At 42.4% G+C, this 23,812-nt stretch overlaps 1 protein-coding gene across 1 annotated transcript in view; it reads right to left on the bottom strand.

Moving 5' to 3' along the window:
- The window catches only part of LOC126456245 (uncharacterized), a 410,153-nt gene that overhangs the window by 19,301 nt on the left and 367,040 nt on the right, over window positions 1-23,812 (bottom strand). Inside the window, exons 15-17 of the mRNA XM_050091997.1 lie at window positions 18,266-18,455; window positions 6,816-6,942; window positions 5,013-5,142 (exon numbers count right to left, since the gene is read on the bottom strand). Coding sequence (XP_049947954.1) covers window positions 5,013-5,142; window positions 6,816-6,942; window positions 18,266-18,455 — 447 coding nt within the window. The remainder of the gene's footprint in view (window positions 1-5,012; window positions 5,143-6,815; window positions 6,943-18,265; window positions 18,456-23,812) is intronic.

The raw sequence follows: 23,812 nt of genomic DNA, 5'->3' as shown, positions 1-23,812 counted from the left end.
ACGCCGGTCGATCTAAGAGGCCAGCCTCATCCATTACGGCCAACAAGCGGGCGGTTGATGACACGATTACGGTGCACCGGCTCATAACCATTCCCGCACTAGCAAAGGATCTCCACATCAGCTTCGGCAGCGTGCAGTACATTATCCGATAGGAAACACGCTAGCGTAAGGTCTGTAACCAGTGGATAACTCCGACGCTGAATGACGAAGGAAAAGCAAACCGGATGGCTGTTCGTGTGAAGCGCTTGATGCTTTTCAATGCACGTTCCTTGAGCGCTTTGTCACAGACGGCGAAAGCTGGTGCCACCGCTGGGAACCAAAGTCGAAAGGACCGATGGTGCAGTGGTGTCATCAACCATCCCCTCCTTTCAAGAAGTTCAGGAGCCAGCCATCTGCTGCAAAGGTAATGCTCCCTCTGTTCTTTGATTACCGGAGCCCCTTGCTTATTGATTTCGAGGAACCTGCTGTCTCCATCGCTGGAGAACAGTACTGCGCGACGCCAGAGACATTACGGCGTGTAGTTAAGGGGAAACGTCCGGGAAAACTACGCTGCTTCATAATAACGCACTGCGCATGTAGCAAATGCCATAACACAGAAGTCATGCTAACTCAAGTTGGAACAACTCGAGCACCCGCCCTACAGTCCTGAACTCTCTCCACGCGATTACAACTCTTTCTCTGTCTTAAGAAAGGCCATGAAGCGTCGAAGATTCCTCTCAGATGAGGATGTGTAGCCAGCAGTTACGGACCTCTTCACGTAGCAGGACACGATGTTTTACCAAACGGATATCCTTAACCTAGTGCCCCCGTGCAGTGATTGTCTCAGTGCTCACGGCATTTGCCGTTATTGGCATACCGATTAGCGATTGTATGACCTTCTGGTTGTCCCTTATACCATAAGAGCGGATACTGTACTACAATCAGTCGTAAACGTGATTTCATAAAGATCATAACATACTTTCCATTCACCTATAAGATTCTTCAATACACTATTGCCTATACAGTGTAATCCTGTCTAAAGATTCAAAATATGAAACGAAAAGTCTTGCCCGACCCCAAGCAAGCACAGCTATCGAACCTTCGTGATATGTTCAAATTCTTACCAGTCTTTTGTGGCCAACCTACCGCCAAATGTGCTGTTGTTAGAGATCTGGAAAGTATGGAAACGAATTTTTGGCAACTGAATGTTTGAGTACGTATTCGGCAGCGAAATTGATACGTTTTCCAGTCCCGGCTTGGCAAACGGTTGTAAGTTGTTACAAGAGCTAATCATACTGTGTTTTCTGCTGTAGAGTAAACACATGTCAGCAGAAACATTACTGCTGTCGGGTAATACGCACTGTGGTCGTGACTGGGATTGAGACACGTAGATTCAAAGAAGTCATGTATCTCTCCAAAAAGGAAAATTATCAGCTCTTCTACGTCATAAGAGGTATAATACAAGGTCCAAATGACTCTGGGACTTGTTCACGCACAATCAGTTACGGGGAGCATGCTGTTCGCGGTAAGCCAAAGAGGCGGCTCAACCTGGTAACATGGTTAGCTTTATGGCAACAAACACTGTCCTCTACAAAAAAGGAAACAGTCGTCAATGGTATCAACCCGATGGAGAATATAAGGTAGGAGGAATGTGATTCTACACGTTAACATTCGGGAGGTATGAAGATCCTGTGAGACTGACACTGCCACACTCAAATATTCCGCGAACAACTGCGCAGTTTTCCCCTGTCGAAAGTTTCCTCAGCTGTAAAATCGTTGGTTACCAAGCTCGTCGTGAATTTGAGACAATACAGATAAAAACACGGCTTAGTTCGGTGTATGCCCCTTCCTGAAATTTCTCCTAACAAGTCCCTCAGGCAGTACAGCATCCTGTTAGTGTGGAATCAACAGCATTAGAATATGGGTATACACACGTTGTGTTGATATTTCGGATCGTAAAGCTGTATGCAATGCTCGCTGCATTTGATTTCATTCTTTCCATCTGCTCCACCCAGCTGTTCGTGTGTTAGGATGTGGAGATGAACTCTGGCTTTAGTTGCCTGGACCGATCATCTATATTCTGAAAGCAAATCCGCCGTGAACCAGAATGAATTTTTACTCTGTAATGGATTGTGCTCTCAAAAAATGGCTCTAAGCACTATGGGACTTAACATCCGAGGTCATCAGTCCCCTAGACTTGGAACTACTTAAACCTAACTAACTAATGACATCACACACATCCATGCCCGAGGCAGAATTCGAACCTGCAACCGTAGCAGCTGCGTGATTCCGGACTGAAGCGCCTACAGCCGCTCGAAAACAGTGGCCGGCTTGTGCTTTCATTTGAACCTTCCTGTCAGACTAAAACTGTGTTCTGGACCGTGATCCGATCCTGAGACATCTTCCTTTCACGGGCAAACGTTCTGCCGAATGAGTTATGCAAGCACGACTCGTGAATGAAGGGTGGACGTTGCGCTAGAAGTGACTCTGCGACGGCGGATCGTCAATTGTACTTGGATAGATGCGGCACAGGATTCACATAGCCCGGAAACGTTTCCATATGAGAGACACCATCATACAAATAATGGTTGGATGTTGGACGTTCGAGTCTCTCCGTGCGCGAAAGTGAGAGCATTAACATAGTTATGTGTAATTACATACTGTAGATGATAAGAAATAATGAAACGAAAGGCTGTGGTTTCCACGACCAAATAATGAAATAAATATGGGAAACACTAACAAATCAGAAATTGTGACCGTAATATAAACCACACATATACGTCGTAACATAGAACCAGGAAGAAAGTCAAATCATTGGTAGTCCTAACATTCTAACGAAACTTTTCTTCAACTAATTTCTAAAATGAGTTGCACCTTTAAGACACATAAATCTCACCTAATCGCAAAAGGCATTTTACATTACAACCTAAAAACACAAAAAAGTGGCAATTGAGGTGAGACATACCCTTTAAGACTCCGTTATCGTTTACAGTTTCTATTCTCTTAACGTTTTTTATCGCTTACACTAAGCTTTTAACAAAAAGTTTAGATATAAAACTCAGCTCGTCAAAAGGAAGTCAATTTTATATTTTCGTTTCTTTTAAATTTCTTTTGCGCTTTAGAATGTGTAATTTGTATTAATGGAAGAGAAAAGCAGTTTAATTTATTGGTGTGAGAAAAGAAATTTTGCTTCATTTTATAATATAGTTGTAAAACTAACAAAAAAGCAGGATTTTAGCTTTATCAGGATATGTTACATATCATTCACTCCACGAAGAAGTACTCATTTTCTTTATAAATACCATTTCTAAAGGAAAACAGATAATGGAGAAAAAATCACTGAAATTATATACCGGAAATTATTTTTGGAAAATATGGTGGAGAAGGTCACTGATGAATACATAACTGGAGAGGGAAAAAAGAAAAAGGAAAAAAGATTTATCCGATTGACAGAGAAATTATGGCAAAAGGCAAAGTTTTAGCCTGACAGAAACATTCAATTTGCCTTGTTTTAAGATGTCAGTCTACTTCCATCTCTTTTCGATTTGTGTTAATCTTTTCATATCTGTATATCTTGTACACTAAACATCCTCTATGACTCATGTTACATCAATTTTTATGTACTTCTACTTCATATACTCCTCTTCCTCTCCGTTGTCATTTTCAACACTAACTTGATTACTTATAGTTACCAAAGCATATGTCGCACTAACACTTCCCCTTATTTGGTAATCTTTTCCTAAACTCGTTTCTTCGTCTGGTAGCTTCTCATTTCTAATTATATTTTGCATTATGAGGATATCTCTTTAGAACCGCATTTCAAAAGCAGCCTGCGTAGACTTCTCTGCGTTACCCTATTACACATATCAATTCCGCAAGGACATATCCACTGGACCTTTAGTTTCACTATTACTTTCCACAATTTCATATTTGAAAGATTTACAGATATTTCATTGACAATACTTTTCTTGAAGCCACACTGTATTGATTCAATACCTCTTCAGTTTTGCGTTATGTTTCTGTGTGTTATTGTAGTGAGCAACATTCAACGACAAGTCCACGACAAACACCTCTCATCTAGAATTTCCACGGTTTTCCTACGCTGCTTCGAATTAATAATGTGGCATTTCATGAACAAGGCCACTGGCTGTTTCATCCCACATTTTCTTCATCTGGGCCAACATTCGGTCTTTGTTGATTAGGCACTGAAATCACTATTTTTTCGTAAGAGGGGCGATTCTTTTACTGCAGCACAACTCCCTGTAGCTAAAATGTCAGAATCTGTTATGCTCAGATAAATCATATGCGACTGTGACTTTGAATAAAGTCATTAGACCAAATTAATTGAATTCTCACACAGACACCAATTTACATTCGTTGAAAGAATCTGAATGCCAAATTATTAAAGGATTTACTACTGAGAATTATATTCCATTAGCATTTATAAAATGTTTCTAATCATAATTTTACTGCAGGAGATCTTATCCAAGTATTATATACGATATATATTTTTTTGGCTTAGAAATATTACTTCTGCATGAATGCATGGTTTCGGGGCGACATGAATTTATAAAATTTTCTCGAGCTTCCAACCGCGTCAGGTGGTTAAAATCCCACGAGCAGCGAGGAAGAGAGCACTAGTGACGTCACAGCCAGCAGCGCTGCTATATAACGACGCGGTCACAGCGACACAGCAGTCAGTCTTACCACTTGACAATGACTGAGGAGAGCTCGGTCGAAAGCTCGTGGGATTTTAACTACCAGACGCGGCTGGAAGCCCGAGAAAATTTTATTAATTACTTCTGCATTCTTCGGTCATTCGGAAAGCACCAAATTTTTCTACAGTTTTCCTGTTAAGTCAAAAAAATGACCTTAACTTACGCAGAATTTGACATAATGTTTGTTTCAAACAGCAGTTTTACTGTAAGTTTTCCACTGCTTCAGCATATTTACATTTTGCCCTTCTTTGTTACGCGCCTCTTTGTACATTTCACATATACAACATTAAATACAGTGGTAGTGGCTATTCATACCTCTCCCTTTGCTCTTCTTCAGGTAGGCGTCGTCTTCGTAGACGTCTCTGGTGAGCCCAAAATCCGATATCTTGCAGACGCCGCCCGAGGCCACCAGCACGTTACGTGCAGCCAAATCACGATGAACCAGCTGACAGAAGGAACGTTTATTAAAACTACATACAACCATTTTTTCTGTAGTCTTATGCACAACATGCAATATTGTGAAGCTTGCGGTTATCTCAAAGTTATTAGAGTTTAGCTTTGCATTAAATGATTTGAAACTGAAAAAATTCAGAAATATGTTCTGCACATTCTTGATACATATCACGATTGAGACGACAGAAGTCAAGCAAACGAAATTGAGTACAGTTAGTCCCCACTTCGTATTAAATGAGCACGTTTTCTACATAATTAGCTTATCAATTGTTTATCCTTAGTTTAATTTCCTACCCTAGCGCAACTCTCGAAAGATACTTATTTTTCTTATGTAAACTTCACTTCCCTGTTACTATTACTACTACTTCTACTAGTATTTCATTTTACATCATTTTGCCTCATTCATAGTTCAAATAATTTTTGGCGCTGTATATCTCTTTTACAGCTCTTTTTTTTTTCAATATTAGGACACATCCCGATAAGAAAGTGACAATCGGGAGGGAAGACCAAATAAGCGACATTCGCGTACATTCAGACAAGTTATTTTATATTAGGTATTTTCAGTTCTTAAATGAGTCCTCTCTGTCTTCTGAGTTCTCCAGACAGGAATTGTGGACTTGAGCCGATGCAGTATAGCAAGCAGGGAACACCCATTTTATTCGATACAACAACTTACATTAGTTTCTACTAGAGCTTAGCTTGGATTCAGAATACATTCTATGGCAATAGTGTGAACTATATTCCTTTGAAACTTCAGTCATTTGATTCTGTCCCTTATCAAACAACAACACAACAACCAGGTTGTCAATTCTTTTACAAATGAGAAAGACAAAGTTCGTCAGATGGATTGTAATAATATGATGAGCATATCACTTTCTTAAAAACTCTAAAAAGATGTTTATACTGTGGCTAGCAATTATTTTCCTTTTTTTCTAGCGAATGAGAGGCTCTTTAGTTCATCTTCGTGAGTACGTCTGAGCAAATGTGTCTACAGCAAATACCTATGATTTTCATTTTGAACGGGTGTGAAATTTCAAGAAGAGTTGAAATTTTTTATCGACTCACCGCGTAATGTTGGCAACTGTATTTCAAGGCGACCATCAAATGGCCGACGAAAAACATAGTGCAGTATGCGACAGATAACAGTGATACATCTCCAAATGCAGCCTACAGCCTAGTTCTCAATACGTGGAATACCATTTATGCCTTACTGTCAAGTGAAAGAATTAATGTCTCCTGTACTCCCTGCTTCGTGGCTAACGTAGGGAGCTCAACTCCAGATCAATCTCTTGCATGAAATGCCGAGCAAAATGGCGAGAAGAGGTTAGCAGGTACTAGAATTCCTCAGTACGTCTCTGACATAAGTCCTATTGATAATGATTTTCTCCTGAAGATGAATGAAAAATGATGTAGAAATGCTTCAGTAACTTCACAAGTACAATATTTGATGCACGACAACATGCTGAAATTCTATCAAAAATGATTCTCCATTTTGCATACAACCACCGCTTACCACGACTTTTTTTCCAAAGAAAAGTCCACGTATAATAACAATAACAAAGACACTGTTCGTCTGAAATGGCCTTTCTTTGCAAAATTTCATAGTAATAAATCTATAAAAGAAGTAATTACATATTTTACGCGTTGTATAATAATTCTATATACCTTCATGTCGCTGAGGTAAGCCATGCCTTTAGCGATCTGCCAGGCAAAGTTCAGGATGTCCCGAGGGGTGATTCGGGTCACAGGGGCGGAACTCAGTTCAAGATGTCGAATTTTCCGTAAGTAGTTCCTGTAGATAACAGATAATTAATCGGATTATATAGCAGAGTAATTCTCTTTTCGTCAGAAACAATTTTATTTGACTGCTCTTAAAGCTGCTAAAATTCAAAATTATTTCAGTCCTTTAGTTGCTTATAAGGATTAACGCATCAATTAATTTAAAATGTGGTCCACATCACTTTTTCACAAATTCGTAGAACCCAGACAAATAACATCGGGCAGTGAACATGTATATTGTCACATAAAAGCAGATGCGATGGGCAACAACAAAATTACAAAAGATGGACACCGCACAGTTTCAGTATTGTGCAACTATGTAGCTGGAGTGAGTACGTATAGAGTTTGAATGTGGCTTCGTTCTTGTTTCACAAGTAATTATCATCGACTATACAGAAATAACGCTCTTTTATACTGAAATCCAAAAGGAAAGTTCCGTTTGACGTATCATAAGAGGCGATATAAATCAAACTGACAGCCAGGAGAGAACAGTCGTCTGACTTCTCAAGGGCCTGAAGAAAAATTACATTGTATTTCAATAATTGTTTTTATATGGAAAAAGAACCACTTTGGTCGTGACGGACTTGAGTCTATGCATTACCTGTTCACGCTGAACATCAAAGACAGTCCAGAGAATTCGAGCAAGGTAAAAATCAAAAGAACGCATTTAGATTTTTCGAAGGATATCCAGAGACACATCTGTAACAGTGTGTCTAAGTGGGGAGGCTGGCCGTTTGGAGTAAACGCAACAGCCCAATGTTTGGTGGCTCTATTGTTTTTTTCCTTCTAGAGTCTTTGAGAATACGCTGTACCTTCATCATAGGACACTCTTTGCTGTCAGGTGTCTATGGAATGTTTAAGTTCACATTATCACGGAAATGCTATTCCACCAGACCGTAAACTCAGACGCGTGATTCCCAGGTATCTGGATGAATCAATAACATACAGGTCGTCGATGCAGAGAGTGAGCGCTTAATGTTTTTAACGTCTTTCACAATTACCAGATCTCAGTCCTATAGCGCAGCGCTCGGACTAGCTCCAGTCAATCGATGTCTCGTAACATCCTCAACGATTCTGTGACCGGGCGAGCTATCTCATTGATTAAGGTACTGGACATGCAGTGGACTGCAGTGGACTTCATACCAGGCGATCCACATTTGGGCTCTCTTTGGTTGCTCTGAATCGCTTGAGGAAAATGATGGAATTGTTTCTGCGAAGAGGACTCGGGATTCGAAAGCACACATTTTCATTCGTGATTGGTACACAACGATAGTACTCTTTACTACACAGCCACTTCGGACAGATGTTGAGCGGAGAGGTAAGGGAGACTCTACATTATATGAAATAGATTATTGTAATTAAGTGTCCGTGGAATGCATATGCTTAGACCTGAGACCAGCTCATTACTGCAGAGTTTACAATAAATTTGTTAAATTTTTTATAGTGCATCCGTTTCAATTTTCCGTTAACAAAATTCCGTTAGTCGACGTGGTTTTCAGCAAGGAATCTAAGGTAGTGAGCCAGGTATTGAGGGGGGGGGGGGGGGCGTCGTTTGCAATTCCATTGCTTTAACGAGGTACTAGTATCGCGTAATGTGAGAGCCGGTAAGGGCTAAAGAGGTTTTCCTTCTTAATTTCTGGTAACTACAAGAATCTAAAGTTCATGTACATCCATATGAGTTCATTTGTTGATGCACGCACTATGTATCGAACATGTCTTCTACTGCGGGAATATACACTGGGCTGGCAAAGTCATAGGATACCTCCTACTATATAGTGACACCTCCTTTTGTCCGGAGCAGTGCAGCAAGTCGACGTGAGATGGGTCCCACAAGTCACTGGAAGTCCTCTGCAAAAATATTGAGCCATGCTGCCTTCATAGACGTCCATAATTGCGAAACTGACGCCGGTGCACCAGCTGACCTCTCGATAGCGTCCCATAAATGTTCGATAGGATTCATGTCGGACAATCTTGATGGTCAAACCATTCTCTCGAACAGTCCAGAATCTTCTTCGTGTGACATGGCGCTCTGTCATCCATAAAAATTCCTTCATTGGCTGGCAACATGAAGGCCATTAATGGCTGCAAATGGTCTCCAAGTGGTCGAACATAACCATTTCCAGTCAGTGATAGGTTCAGTTGGACCGAAGGGCCCAGTTCATTCCATGCAAACACAGCCCACACCATTATAGAGCCACGACCAGCTTCCACAGTGCCTTGTTGACAACTTGGGTCCATGGCGTCGTGGGACCTGCGCCACTCTCGAACCCTACCATCAGCTCTTACCAACTGAAATCATGCTGATCTGAGCAGACCACGGTTTTCCAGTCGTCTAGAGTCCACCCGATATGGTCACGAGTCCAAGAGAGACGCTGCAGATGACGTCGTGCTGTTAGCAAAGGCACTCGCATCGGTAGTCTGCTGCCGTAGCCCATTAACGCCGAATTTTGCCGCTCTGTCGTAACGGATACGTTCGTCGTAGGTCCCACATTGATTTCTGCAGTTATTTCACGCAGTGTTGGTTGCCTGTTAGCAATGACAAGTTTACGCAAACTCCACCGCTCTCTGTCGTTAAGTGAAAGCCGTCGACCACTGAGTTGTCCGTGGTGAAAGGTAATGTCTGAAATTGGATGTTCTCTCACACACTTGACGCTGTGGCTCGCGGAATATGGCTTTCTCTAACGATGTCCGAAATGGAGTGTCCCATGCGTGAAGCTCCAACTGTCACTCCGCGATCAAAGTCTGTTAATTACCGTGGTGCAGCCATAATCACCTGGAAAGTCTTTTCACGTGAATCACCTGAGTACAAATGACAGCTCCACCAATGCATTGCCATTTTATATTATGTGTACGCGATATTCCCGCCATTTGTACACGTATATGTCGTTATCCCATGACCTTTGTCCCATCAGTGTATTCGCAGTGGACCACGATCCTTTCTACTTAGTTTGAAAGATATGCACTGCAAAAGAAGCGATTTTGACACTCGCCATATTTTTTACAATGGCAGTCGCATATTCAAAAAATGGTTCAAATGGCTCTGAGCACTATGGGACTTAACTTCTGAGGTTATCAGTCCCCCTAGAACTTAGAACTACTTAAACCTAACTAACCGAAGGACATCACACACATCCATGTCCGAGACAGGATTCGAGTCTGCGACCGTAGCGGTCGCGCGGCTCCAGACTGTAGCGCCTAGAACCGCTCGGCCACTCCGGCCGGCAGTCGCATCTTCATAGAAGCCATTCAATAAAAGGCAGCCCGTTCTTTACATTTCACAAAACTGAAACAATGACGTTACAACCGAGGCCGCAGTACTTGCATCCATGATCGTAGGGCTTCAAGGCAATGCTAATTTAGAAAAAAACGAAATAATTGCAGTGAGACAGCATTTTCCATTTATCTCATTTTGTTTGTGGTTCTTAAAACTAGAAACGAAATAATTTCATCACTTCTTTAAGATGTCTTAGCTAATAAAATATTATTTCTTCAATTTCTCCTTTAAACAAATTTCTTCATATTGTTTCATAAAACATTTTCTCTTGAATTTTTTTCTTTAAGCATTTACTTACTTCGTAGAACTCTTTCTTACGGTGTTATGTGGATAAAACACGTCAACGCTGTGAAATGCCGCCAGCTGCACGTAAATGTAGCTTCGACGAACTCAAATTGCACACTGTCTAATAACGCGACACACTTTGCAGAAATTTGTTGTTTGGACTAACAAGGCCAAGAATCCTCACAGTCCAGAAGTACGGGACAGAGAAAAAAACGGATTAAAGATGTACGAAACAAAGATAAGCTACGAGAACGGTGGACATTACTGTATCGTCTTCTGATTTATGTTAACAAATTTTATTTTATATTATGCAATTTTCAAGGACAATAAGCTTAACATTAATGGGAAAGCTGTTGAGTAAATTTCTATGAGTTATGTTCCACTTCTTTGTAGATTTGATTATTTCGTATGGACGATGATGAGATTAGCAATACTTCTGTATTTCATCATATCTCTGGCAAAGACTAAACAATTCATATTTTAACCTGGCCAATTGCCTCTAATGACCTTTATTGACGGCGTGATGAAAGTGAAAAAATATAGCTAAAAGAAATCGTGTAATTAGTATCTGAAGCTTTCTCTTACTGACTACCGATCAAAATATACCAGAAAATATCTATGATGAAAAACATGTTTCAGCGAACACTAGAGGTAAAATGGATTCAATAATGGTAGGCGACTATATATTCTCTCATAGTGTTCGTATTCAATTTGATTTACTATAAGCCAACAAATGTAGTTTTTCAAATTCACGCACAGTAAGATTAAGTATTTTGTCGTGGTACAGTTGCAATGCGCGCCAGGGAAGACTGAGGACAACACATTCACAGAGAATGCAAAGATTTAAGTTTTAGAGCCCTTGGAGTTACCGTTTCTGAAGAAAGAGGACAGAGTGTTTCAGAAGACACTTAAATGGTAAGTAAACTGTACTGGTATATTGCTAACGGCATTTGGAAGAGATTAGGACATTTTTTTCGAAGGTTCTTGAGGATAATGCGACTGCCATTACGTGCGTTTCCATTAACGACGATTTACCTCGACGAATTTTCCTCCGTTCAGTCTCAAGCACAAACAGCCAGCGCTCGGGCTAATCTCGGGGCTGGAAAGGGAGGAACGTCCCTCTCAAACAGCTATTGAGGCGGCTGGAGGGGTGGGTGGTGAAACACATCTGCGGCCACCCACATTCGAAAAGTCTAACAATGTAAGAAGTACCTGCAGGCAATCGTCGACGTCGTACTGGCTGGAAGCTCGGGTTGTATTTTCTCTGATTTTTCAGTGTTTCTACTGACTTGATGCCTCCATCTGTCTGTCACTATGGTGTGATATTTTTTTCTAATCCGTAACAGACTGAGGTGGCGCAGTGTTTTGGGCACATCTTCAGTAACTACAGGGTCCACATCCTTGTCTGTGCATCCGGAGTGGACTTCCCCCGATTTTTCTGAATCGGTGAACGGTAATACCTGAGTCCAACAAAGTACCCCTCTCAATCAGAAAGTAAAGCAATATCTTCTGGAAGAAAGTTAAGCACTCCGTCTTCAGGCCACGAGTGGCCTTCCGGGACCATCCGACCGCCGTGTCATCCTCAGAGGAGGATGACGATAGGAGAGGCGTGGGGTCAGCACACCGCTCTCCCGGTCGTTATGATGGTATTCTTGACCGAAGCCGCTACTGTTCAGTGGAGTAGCTCCTCAATTGGCATCACGAGACTGAATGCACCCCTAAAACTGGGAACAGCGCATGGCGGCCTAGATGGTCACCCATCCAAGTGCCTACCACGCCCGACAGCGCTTAACTTCGGCGATCTCACGGGAACCGGTGAAGCCACTGCGGCAAGGCCGTTGCGGAAGAAAGTTAAGGAATGATTAATGAAACATATTGTTTATTCTGTTGATGAGTACTTTAAGGTAAACTTTCATTAAGTACTTGACCTTTTAGTCTACCTCACAGTGCTCAACAGTGCTTATAATTACTTTTTATGTCAGCCTTCCGCTTTCGGCAGAATTTCTATTTGTCAGGGCTTCGTAGAGTTATATAAAAATAATACGATTGCAACAATATCTGTTAAAATATTAGCGTGTATCTTCTATATTTTAGCTGGCCGATGTGGCCGTGCGATTCTAAGAGCTTCAGTTTGGAACCGCGTGACCGCTACGGTCGCAGGTTCGAATCCTGCCTCGGGCATGGATGTGTGTGATGTCCTTAGGTTAGTTAGGTTTAAGTAGTTCTAAGTTCTAGGGGCCTGATGACCTCAGAAGATAAGCCCCATAGTGCTCAGGGCTATTTGAACCATTCTATATTTTAATATATTGAAACAGATGCCGAGACCTAGGCATTCATGCTATCTAGCTACCATTGTATATTGCACAATATGTGCGCTGAATTTTCATGTATATTTGTTAACATCGAGTATAGATTTAAGTGTCAGGAAGTCGTTTCTGAAAGTATAGTATTTGTATGGAATGTAGCCATGTATGGAAGTGAAACATGGACGGTAAATAGTTTGGACAAGAAGAGAATAGAAGCTTTCGAAATGTGGTGCTACAGAAGAATGCTGAAGATTAGTTGGGTAGATCACATAAGTAATGAGGAGGTATTGAATAGATATGCGGAGAAGAGGAGTTTGTGGCACAACTTGACAAGAAGAAGGGACCGGTTGGTAGGACATGTTCTGAGGCATCAAGGTATCGCCAATTTAGCATTGGAGGGCATCGTGGAGGGTAAAAATCGTAGAGAGAGACCAAGAGATGAATACACTAAGCAGATTCAGAAGGATGTAGGTTGCAGTAAGTACTGGGAGATGAAGAAGCTTGGAGAGCTGCATCAAACCAGTCTCAGGAATGATGACAACAACAACAACAACAAGTAAGAGAATTCTTCACCAGGTTTTGTGCTAGGGTGGTACAATTTCGATATAGGTATAATTATGATTAACACAAGGTTTCACGTCATTTGTCATTTCCGTAGTGATGGTAGCACTCGCCTTTGTGTGGCGTTGCAGTGCGGGAGGTTTCTGAGAGCTCCTCCTGTCTTTTCCAGAACACACCAGTTTGTGCTCTACATCTACATCTACATCTACATCTACATCTACATGGTTACTCTGCAATTGACACTTAAGTGCCTGGCAGAGGATTCATCAAACCATTTTCATACTACTTATCTACTATTCCACTTTCGAATGGCGCGTGGGAGAAAGGAACACGTAAAGCTTTCCGTTCTAGCTCTGATTTCACTTAATTTATTATGATACTCATTTCTCCCTACGTAGGTGGGTGTCAACAAAATATTTTCGCATTCGGAAGAGAAAGTTGGTGATTGAAATTTCGTAAATAGATCTCGCCGCAAAGAAAACAGCCTTTGTTTCAGTGACTGCCACCCCAACCCGCGTATCATATCAGTGACATTCTCACCCCTATTGCGCGATAACACGAAACGAGCTGCCCTTCTTTGCACTTTTTCGATGTCCTCTGTCAATCCTACCTGGTAAGGATCCCATACCGCGCAGAAATATTCCAGTAGAGGACGGACAAGGGTAATGTAGGGTTTGTCGCATCTTCTAAGTGTTCTGTCAACAAAGCGTAGTCTTTGTTTCGCCTTCCCCACTATATTATCTATGTGGTCTTTCCAATTTAAGTTGCTCGTAATTGTAACTCATCGGAATTTAGTCGAATTGACAGCTTTTAGATTTGTGCGATCTATCGTATACCCAAAATTTATCGGATTTCTTGTAGTACCCGTGTGGGTGACCTCCCACTTTTCTTTCTTTAGTGCTAATTGCCACTTTTCGCACTATACAGAAATTCTCTCTAGATCATTTTGTAATTGGAATTGATCGTCTAATGATTTTACTAGATGGTAAATTATAGCGTCATCTGCGCACAATCTAAGGGGGCTGCTCAGATTATCACCTAGATCATTTATGTAAATCAGGAACATCAGAGGGCCTATGACACTATCTTGCGGAACTTCTGTTCTACTTGATGGTTTATCGTCTATTACAACGAACTGTGACGTCTCTGAGAGGAAATCATGAATCCAGTCACACAACTGAGACGATATTCCATGGCAATTTGATTAATAGTCGATTGTGAGGAATGGTATCAAAAGCCTTATGGAAATCTAGGAATATGGAATCGATATGAGATCCCTTGTCGACAGCGCTCATTACTTCATGGGAATAAAGAGCTAGCTGTGTTGCACAAGAACTACATTTTCTGAATCCGTGTTGGTTATGTATCAATAAATTTTCTTCAAGGCGGTTCATAATGTTCGAGTACAGTACATGCTCCAAAATCTTACTGCAAATTGAGGTCAGTGATGTGGGTCTGTATTTCAATGGATTACTCCTATTTCCTTTCTTGAATATTGGTATGACGTGTGCTACTTTCCAGTCTTTAGGAACAGACCATTCATCAAGTGAGCGGTTGTATATGGTTTCTAAGAAAGGCGCTATTGTGGCTGCATACTCTGAGAGGAACCTGATTGGTATACCATCTGCACCGGAAGACTTGCCTTTCTTAAGTGATTTGAGTTGTTTCGCAACACCTAGGATATCTACTTTTATGTCACTCATGCTAACAGCTGTTTTGGTTTCGAATTCTGGAATATTTACTTCGTCTATAGACGTATAAATCTGTTCTTGTTGAGAAGTGAAGTTTTATGCGCTCTTAGAAAGTGACTAGTTTAAATGTGGTTGTAAATTCTATATTAGTGAGGTTAGAAACTTGCCTTCCGTTCTCGCCTGTTCCGAGACATTTACAGAGAAAGACTGTGTGACATATGCTGTCATCGCTTGGCACAGTTCAGTACTACTTACTCGTGATTTCACTCTCACCAACAGCACATTTTAGATAAGAAAAAAGTAGAATTTCGATAACGTAGAACAACTTCGATCGATGCAATTTTTTGATTTAGTCGGTCAAGGCTGGTTACTGTAAACATATTATATACAATTACTATAAGTAAGTTGAGTACAAGAGTTTTTAAAGAAAATCCTTATATTTTTTATCTTAGATGCCTCTAAAACGACCAGAAAAGATGCATCTACAATAAATAGAGTTTCTCTGTATTGCATGAAGCAATAAAGAGTGTTATGGATGGACATTGGGACCTTCGAGTTGCATCAGAATTACACAACACTCCTTTCAGCACTCTGCATGGTAAAGTTACCTGCTGGTTCCGTTACAGAGATGAGTCAATCGGGGTACATTACTGAAGAACTGTTTCTGATCTGGCTTCGCACTTTACGAAATACAAAACCAGTGAGTAGTATTACAGCTTTTATTACTGACAACCATGGCAGCCATACCAGCTTGGATGTTGTAGAGTATTTTCGGGAATATGGGATAGAACTTTTGGGATTGCATCCAACAGTACACTTGTAGACAGAACTTTATTCATGTCTCTAAAGGCTCAGCATCATAGAAATGCAACTTAGTGGATTCATCGTAACCCAAATGAGAGCATTACAAAACAAAGATTATGTACTATTTTCTGGGATCCATGGAGAAAAACTGCATCTGTTGGGTGTGCAATCAAGGGGTTCCAATGCCCAGCATAATGCGCTTTCAAAAGACGTTGTTCGAGAGGACAAATTTGCACCTTCACCTTGTTAATCACTATTATGTCATCATCCGAATTCCCATCACCAAGTGGACGTGTTGTGAAGTCTAGCATTTCATTCGTTAATGTCCTTTAGTGATTATCTTCTTGACAACCGCTGATATATTATAACCTATTGCTACGTGGTGATCGCTTAAGGCTAACTGATTTTCATCGACTCATCTCCCTTACCCTTTTTCAATACACTCATATAACAAGATTGTAAGTTGATTGGCGACTCCATGGAGTTTTGTGTGCACCACGACCAAATAGTGGATAGGCTTGGAAGGAAAATCAGCACTGGCCGTATTTTGGTGTTTTATTGTCAGCAAAATCGATTTTCCGTCACTTAATGACCATCCTCAGTGCTGTAATATACAATTAAAATTGGTAGGCACTGGTATCAAGCTATAACCACAAACTTAGAGCGATCACATATGTGATTATTATACAATGGGGTCCACTGAGTGGATGACGGCGTTTAAAGACCCAGGCATCCACTTGGTGTAACAAGAAATGCAATTCCTTTATTACTCCACGGTGAAAACTCGATGCAGTGCCCACTACAATGGTAACTGATGATGTTGTTGGGTCAGCACACAACACGTGGGGATTATGTGATGTGGAGCTCTGTGTTCAACAATGGCGTTTGAATGGTGTGCCCCGAAACACTTATGCCTGCACCAGCACTGTAGTCTGGCGTCAGATCTGCCACAGATCGCTGCCTATTCTGGCTTACACAGTGTGGGAACCGACTTCTACGTTTTGTGATGAGAAGTGCACGTCCAGTTCCATACGGCCAACTCGTTATTTGACCATCCTTCAACCACTTTCGATAGGTGCTCACGACAGTAGTGCGCAAACAGCCGACCAACTTCACCGTTTCAGAGATTCTTGTTTCCAGTCGCAGAGCCACAAAATGAATCCTTTGTCAAAACTGCTTATATCAGTGTATTTCCGCATTTGCGGCTCGTATCTTGGCTATCACTGCCCATTCCTCTCTCTTCCGTTTACATTCTTTCCTTACGGCGTCATGTGCCTGCAACACCACCAGGAGGCATTCAACCTCGCGGTGGGCGGTGGTCGTAATGTTTTGGCTCATCAGTGTAGATACTATATTGCTTGTATTCTCTGGTACTGTTACCCACTTTCCTATATGGTTTTTCTTACTTTGTGTCATTAATCTCTACTCCTGCCCTTTCCATCTCTTTCTTCATACTTCACAATTTTTTCTCATAGTCTTCAAGATTCTAATATTTCGAGTCGCGAACATAATTCGTCAACCTCTTCCTCAAAGCCTGACGGAATGAATCAGTACTTGTATATCTGAACTGGTGGCTGATAACCTACGGAAGTTTTTAAAAATAGGGGATTGTCACGAGATTATTTTGACGACAGCACATCATATGTGTACACATTCTTTTGTCGTTAGTGAAAGAGTTTTCGCACCAACATTCAGCACTGCCGATTTTTCTATGTTTAGGAGCGGTTTCCTACCTCGAGGGAAGAGGGCGCCCTGCAGCGATCTCTAATCATCCGCCGTCTTTTTTAGAAAGCCGTTGACAAAATCATATTCGTACGTTGTGCCAGAAGTTTTCAGTTGTCACATCCCACAGATCTTATGCAAACGCTTAGGAATAACTGAAACAAAATCCGAAACATTTCGATTATCTAGAAGTTGATTAGAGTCGATGGGCCTAATGACAGATGAAGCTTATTATTACTCATCCGTGGAAAGAATACCAAGCACAGAAGGAGAGAAAAAGTTTTGGGACTATTGATCAACAGATCGTTGGAGACAATACGTTAGCTCATTTACACTGGGATGAGGATAAATGTAGGAAATGTGGGTTGATTGTGGCTTTATGGAAGGAACAAGCCAGCGAAATGTTTAGCAACATCAGTCTACTTTGGAGCCGGATAGCTAAGTATTCGAAAAGTTTTTTTGTCACATAATGTTGGACATTCGCACGACCGTCCTGAACCACCTTCGTCGGTGCCTCTGCACAACACTGACGTCACGGATTTCTGCCCTCCCTAGCCCTCGTCAGGTCTGACGCGGGCAGCGTCCGTGAGGAAATTGGACGAGCCCCGCAATCAGCTTTTACGAGAGCCAGGACGGCCCCTGAGTCGGCCGTAGCCCCGCCGATTGAGCGAGCGGAGGAACAGCGCTGCGCACCTGAGGGAGCCGTGCTCGGCGAACTCGATGATGAGGTAGAGCGGGCCGGCGGGCGAGGTGCAGGCGCCCAGCAGGCGCACCACGTGCGGGTGGGACACCGCCTTCAGCAGCTCGTACTCCGACAGCAGCGCCTGCTGCTCGCTGGCGCCCGCGCCCTCCTTCAGCGTCTTCACCGCCACCGTCGTCGCACCTGGCAGGCCGACATCAATTACTTGTTTCCAAATTACTGAAACTCGAACAACGGGAAGATTCCAACCAAAGAAGCAAATAAAAATGCTAATAGAAAAGCCAAATATGTTCTCAGAAGAAAAAAAGAAAGAACATGTGGACTAATTAAAAGAGCAGGAGAGGATAAAACTACATGGAATCCAAGAGATTTCTACGAATCAGCCACGTTCTTCAGAAAACGATATAAAATATATTACAGGTGTACACTACTGGCCATTAAAATTGCTACACCAAGAAGAAATGCAGATGATGAACGGGTATTCATTGGACAAATATATTATACTAGAACTGACATGTGATTACATTTTCACGCAGTTTGTATGCATGCATCCTGAGAAATCAGTACCCAGAACAACCACCTCTGGCCGTAATAACGGCCTTGATACGCCTGGGCATTCAGTCAAACAGGGCATGGATGACATGTACAGGTACAGCTGACCATGCAGCTACAACACGATACCATAGTTCATAAAGGGTAGTGACTGGCGTATTGTGACGAGCCAGTTGGCAGGGATCGAATGAAGGGTAGAGCCACGGGTCGTAACACATCTGAAATATAACGTCCACTGTTCAAAGTGCCGTCAATCAGAACAAGAGGTGACCGAGACGTGTAACCAATGGAACCCCATACCATCACGCATGGTGATACGCCATTATGTCGATGACGAATACACGCTTACAATGTGCGTTCACCGCGATGTCGCCAAACACGGATGCGACCATCATGATGCTGGAAACAGAACTTGGATTCATCCGAAAAAATGACGTTTTGCCATTCGTGCACCCAGGTTCGTCGTTGAGTACACCATCGCAGGCGCTCCTGTCTGTGATACAGCGTCAAGGGTAACCGTAGCCATGGTCTCCGAGCTGATAGTCCATGCTGCTGCAAACGTCGTCGAACTGTTCGTGCGCATGGTTGTTGTCTTGCAAACGTCCCCATCTGTTGACTCAGGGATCGATACGTGGCTGCACGATCCGTTACAGCCATGCGGATAAGATGCCTGTCGTCTCGACTGCTAGTGATACGAGGCCGTTGGAATCCAGCACGGCGTTCCGTATTACCCTCCTGAACCCACAGATTCCATATTCTCCTAAACAGTCATCGGACCTAGGTCAACGCGAGCAGCAATGTCGCGATACGATAAACTGCAATCGCGATAGGCAACAATCCGACCTTTATCAAAGTAGGAAACTTGATGGTACGCATTTCTTCTCCTTACACGAGGCATCACAACAACGTTTCACCAGGCAACGCCGGTCAACTGCTGTTTGTGTGTGAGAAATCGGTTGGAAACTTTCCTCGTGTCGGCACGTTGTAGGTGTCGCCACCGGCGCCAACCTTGTGTAAATTCTCGGAAAAGCTAATCATTTGCGTATCACAGCATCTTCTTTCGGTCGGTTAAATTTCGCGTCTGTAGCACGTCGTCTTTGTGGCGTAGCAATTTTAATGGCCAGTAGTGTATGTTATACACATACAGATTTGGAAAGAACAAAGGGTACGGGAATTTGGAAGGAATATTTTGAGGAGCTTCTAAATATTTAAGATGAAAGTACAGAAATGGAGGGACGGCGTAAATACCAGAACGTAGGTTCTTTAGTTGTATTGTCGACAATCAGAGACAGTAAAAGCACTGTAAATACTAAACAACAACAATGCTCTAGGGTGAGATGTAACAGGAACTTAACTACTTAACAAGGGAGGAGATACAGTTTGGAAACTAATACACGAACTCGTGACCAATATTTGGGTCGAAGAAAGAATTTCAGACTTTAGACTGGATGGGCAGAAGCGATCATGGTACCGGTCCATAAAAAGGGCGATCAACAGCAATGCAGTACTTATAAAAGCATTTCATTAATCAGCGCAGCCAACAAAGTATATTCCAGAGTTCTCTAGAAAAAATTGGAAACATTTTTGAAAGAAGTAATGGATGAAAAACGCGCGGGATTTGTGAAGAACAGATACACCACTGACCAGATATTTGTACTGAAACAAGCCGTATCAAAACACTGCAAAATCAACAAAATATTGGCGATATTCTTTGCTGATCTCAAGAAAACCTACAATAGCATACAGAAAAATGGTGTGAGAGAAAATGCTAAACTTTAGAAAAGCAAAGAAGATTACAAACATTGTAAACGTTACACTGGAAGGCTCGAAAAGGATAGTGGAAATGGATGAAGAACACTGCAAGGCTTCCCATATAAAAACATGAGTCTGTTAAGGAGATGGTATGTTATCCCTCTTATTCAACATTATAATACAGTAAGCACTTGGTTCAGCAAGAAAGGCAGAAGAGACAATTAGTTTAGGAATAAAAATAAGTTCACTAGCCTTTGCAGATGATGTATTACAAATCGTTGAAAATCTAGTGACCTCAAAATACTAGCAAGAAAGCTAGCTAAAAAAATCAAAGGACGATGGATTAGAGTTAAATAACGAGTAAATAGAATTCATGAAGGCAGAAATAAACTAGAAAAATAGGCGGGAAACGATTAAGATTCATAACTATATGTTTGAGGTAATAGGTGAGCTTAAATATCTGGCCGCGCTAGCAAACAACAGAAATTATGAGAGCCAAGAAATAGAAGCGAGGAGCAAAGCGACATAGAGACTGTCATACTCACTCAAAAATTTACTGTCATTCAAAATTTTTTCAAGAGCAACCGAAATAAGGATATATAAAACTCTAATCAAACAAGTACACACATCAAAAAAAGTTTTGCATCACCTAGGTTCCGAGAGTTCCGGAACCTGTACAGAAAATTGGAACAGAGATGAACATAAACATCATTTCCACCCTTTTTATTGCTCATGAAAACCACACATTGTATGTTGTACCACCATACATTGAGACCTCCAGAGGTGGTGGTCCAGATTACTCACACACCAGTACCTCTAATACCCAGTAGCAGGTCCTCTTGCATTGATGCATGCCTGTATTCGTCGTGGCATACTATCCACAAGTTCATTGAGGCACTGTTGGTCCAGGTGTCCCACTCCTCAACGGCGATTCGACGTAGATCTCTCAGGGTTGTTGGTGTGTCACGTCACCCATAAACAGCCCTTTTCAATCAATCCCAGGCATGTTCGATAGGGTTCATGTCTGGATAAAATGCTGGCCAATTTAGTCGAGCGATGTCGTTACTCTGAAGGAAGTCATTCACAAGACGTGCACGATGGGGGCGCGAATTTTCGTCCATGAAGACGAATGCCTCGCCAATATGCTGCCGATATGGTTGCACTATCCGTCGGAGGATTACATTCATCTATCTTACAGCCGTTATGACGCCTTACATGACCATCAGCGGCGTACGTTGGTCCCACATAATGCCACCCCAAAACATCAGGGAACCTGCACCTTGCTGCACTCGCTGGACAGTGTGTCTAAGGCGTTCAACCTGATCGGGTTGTCTCCAAACACGACTCCGACGATTGTCTGGTTGAAGACATATACGACACTCATCGGTGAAGAGAACGTGGTGCCATCCTGAGCGGTCCATTCGGCATGTTGTTGGGCCCAACTGTATCGCGCTGCATGGCGTCGTGGTTGCAAAGATGGACCTCGCCGTGGACGTCGGCAGTGAAGCTGCGCATCTTGCAGCCTATTGCGCACAGTTTGAGTCGTAATACGACGTCCTGTGGCTGCACGAAAAGCATTATTCAACATGGTGCCGTTGCTGTCAGGGTTCCTCCGATCCATAATTCGTAAGTAGCGGTCATCCACTGCACTTTCCGAAAAAAATCGCGTTGGTTCACTCCCAGACGCCTGGACACTTCCCTTGTTAAGAGCCCTTCCTTCCTGGCGGACGCGATCGAACCGCGGTATTGACCGTCTACGCATGGTTGAACTACAGGCAACACAAGCTGTGTACCTCCTTCCTCGTGGAATGACTGGAACTGGTCGGCTGTCGGACCTCTCCGTCTAATAGGTGCAGATCATCCATGTTTGTTTACGTCTTTGGGCGGGTTTAGTGACATCTCTGAACAGTCAAAGGGACTGTGTCTGCCACAGTCAACGACTATCTTCCTGAGTTCTGAAAACTGGGGTGATGTAAAGCTTTTTCTGATGTGTGTATTACTCTATCGGACAGAACTATGAAGAATAGTCTACAGAGAGAAAGATAGAGGATTTTGAAAATAAAATCCTGTGAAAAATATTTTGAATAGCCTACGAAGGTGAAGAATGGCGAAGGAGAAAGAACATAGCGGTCACTGAAATACACAATGAAAAAAATTGCTCTGAGCACTATGGGGCTTAACATCGGAGGTCATCAGTCCCCTAGAACTTAGAATTACTTAAACCTAACTAACCTAAGGACATCACACACATCCATGCCCGAGGCAGGATTCGAACTTGTGACCGTAGCTGTCTCGCGGTTCCAGACTGAAGCACCTAGAACCGCTCGGCCACTCCGGCCGGTAAATATACAGTGAGCCAGATGCTGCTGCGGTAGCTACGACAAGGAGACTGAGATGGGCCGTCCGTGGCTATAGGAGAAGGAAAGATCAAGATTGAGAGAGAAGAAAGATGGAGAGACGAGATGGCCAAGGATGTTCATATAGTTTGAGCGAGGGAAGAAGATGCCAAGGAGAGGGAGGGGGCTATTTGAAAAGGCCAAAAACCGACGCAGTTTTTGGGATGAGGAGACTAAGCACCGAGAGAGGTGGTGCAGTGGTTAGCAGACTGGACTCGCATTCGGGAAAACGATGGTTCAAAGCCCCGTGCGGCAAGTCAGACTTAGGTTTCCCGTGGTTTCCCTAAATCGCTTAAGGCAAATGCCGGGACAGTTCCTTTTAATAGGATTACTCCTTCCTTCCGTAATCCGAGAATGTACTCCATCTCTAATTATCTCATTGTCGACGGGGCGTTAAACTCTAGTTCCCCTCTCCATTCTCCCCTCCGACCCTAGGCACTAAGTAAGTAAGCAAACAGCATTGAATATAATGGACAGTTACACACCAGCCTAAAAAAATTTATGACTTTTCGTTAGCAATAGCTCAATTTCATTGTTTTTCGGGCACATTCCACATCTGACTGCAGTTTTTTATATCATGCACACTTTTATCGCAATGTAATTTGCATGAAAGGTGGTTTAAAATTCATCGTGACATGTAAACACTTCTTTATTGCATAGGGATTATATGAGCGCCTTTTGAAGTCGCAAACACAGAACCATAGTGAAAATCTGATTTTTGCGTTTTGCGTAGTGTCTCTTGTACGCCCGTCCATCGCGTCTCGTGGCACTTGTCCGTTCTGAGCACGTAAACATGTCTAGAAAAATAGCGCCTCCAGACAAGTGTAAAGTGCGTGTTGC

The sequence above is a fragment of the Schistocerca serialis genome, chromosome 2 (genome assembly GCF_023864345.2).
Source record: "Schistocerca serialis cubense isolate TAMUIC-IGC-003099 chromosome 2, iqSchSeri2.2, whole genome shotgun sequence".
Taxonomy (NCBI): Eukaryota; Metazoa; Arthropoda; class Insecta; order Orthoptera; family Acrididae; genus Schistocerca; species Schistocerca serialis.
The sequence above is the reverse complement of the archived record's forward strand: the minus strand, read 5'-3'. Positions and strand labels throughout refer to the sequence as shown.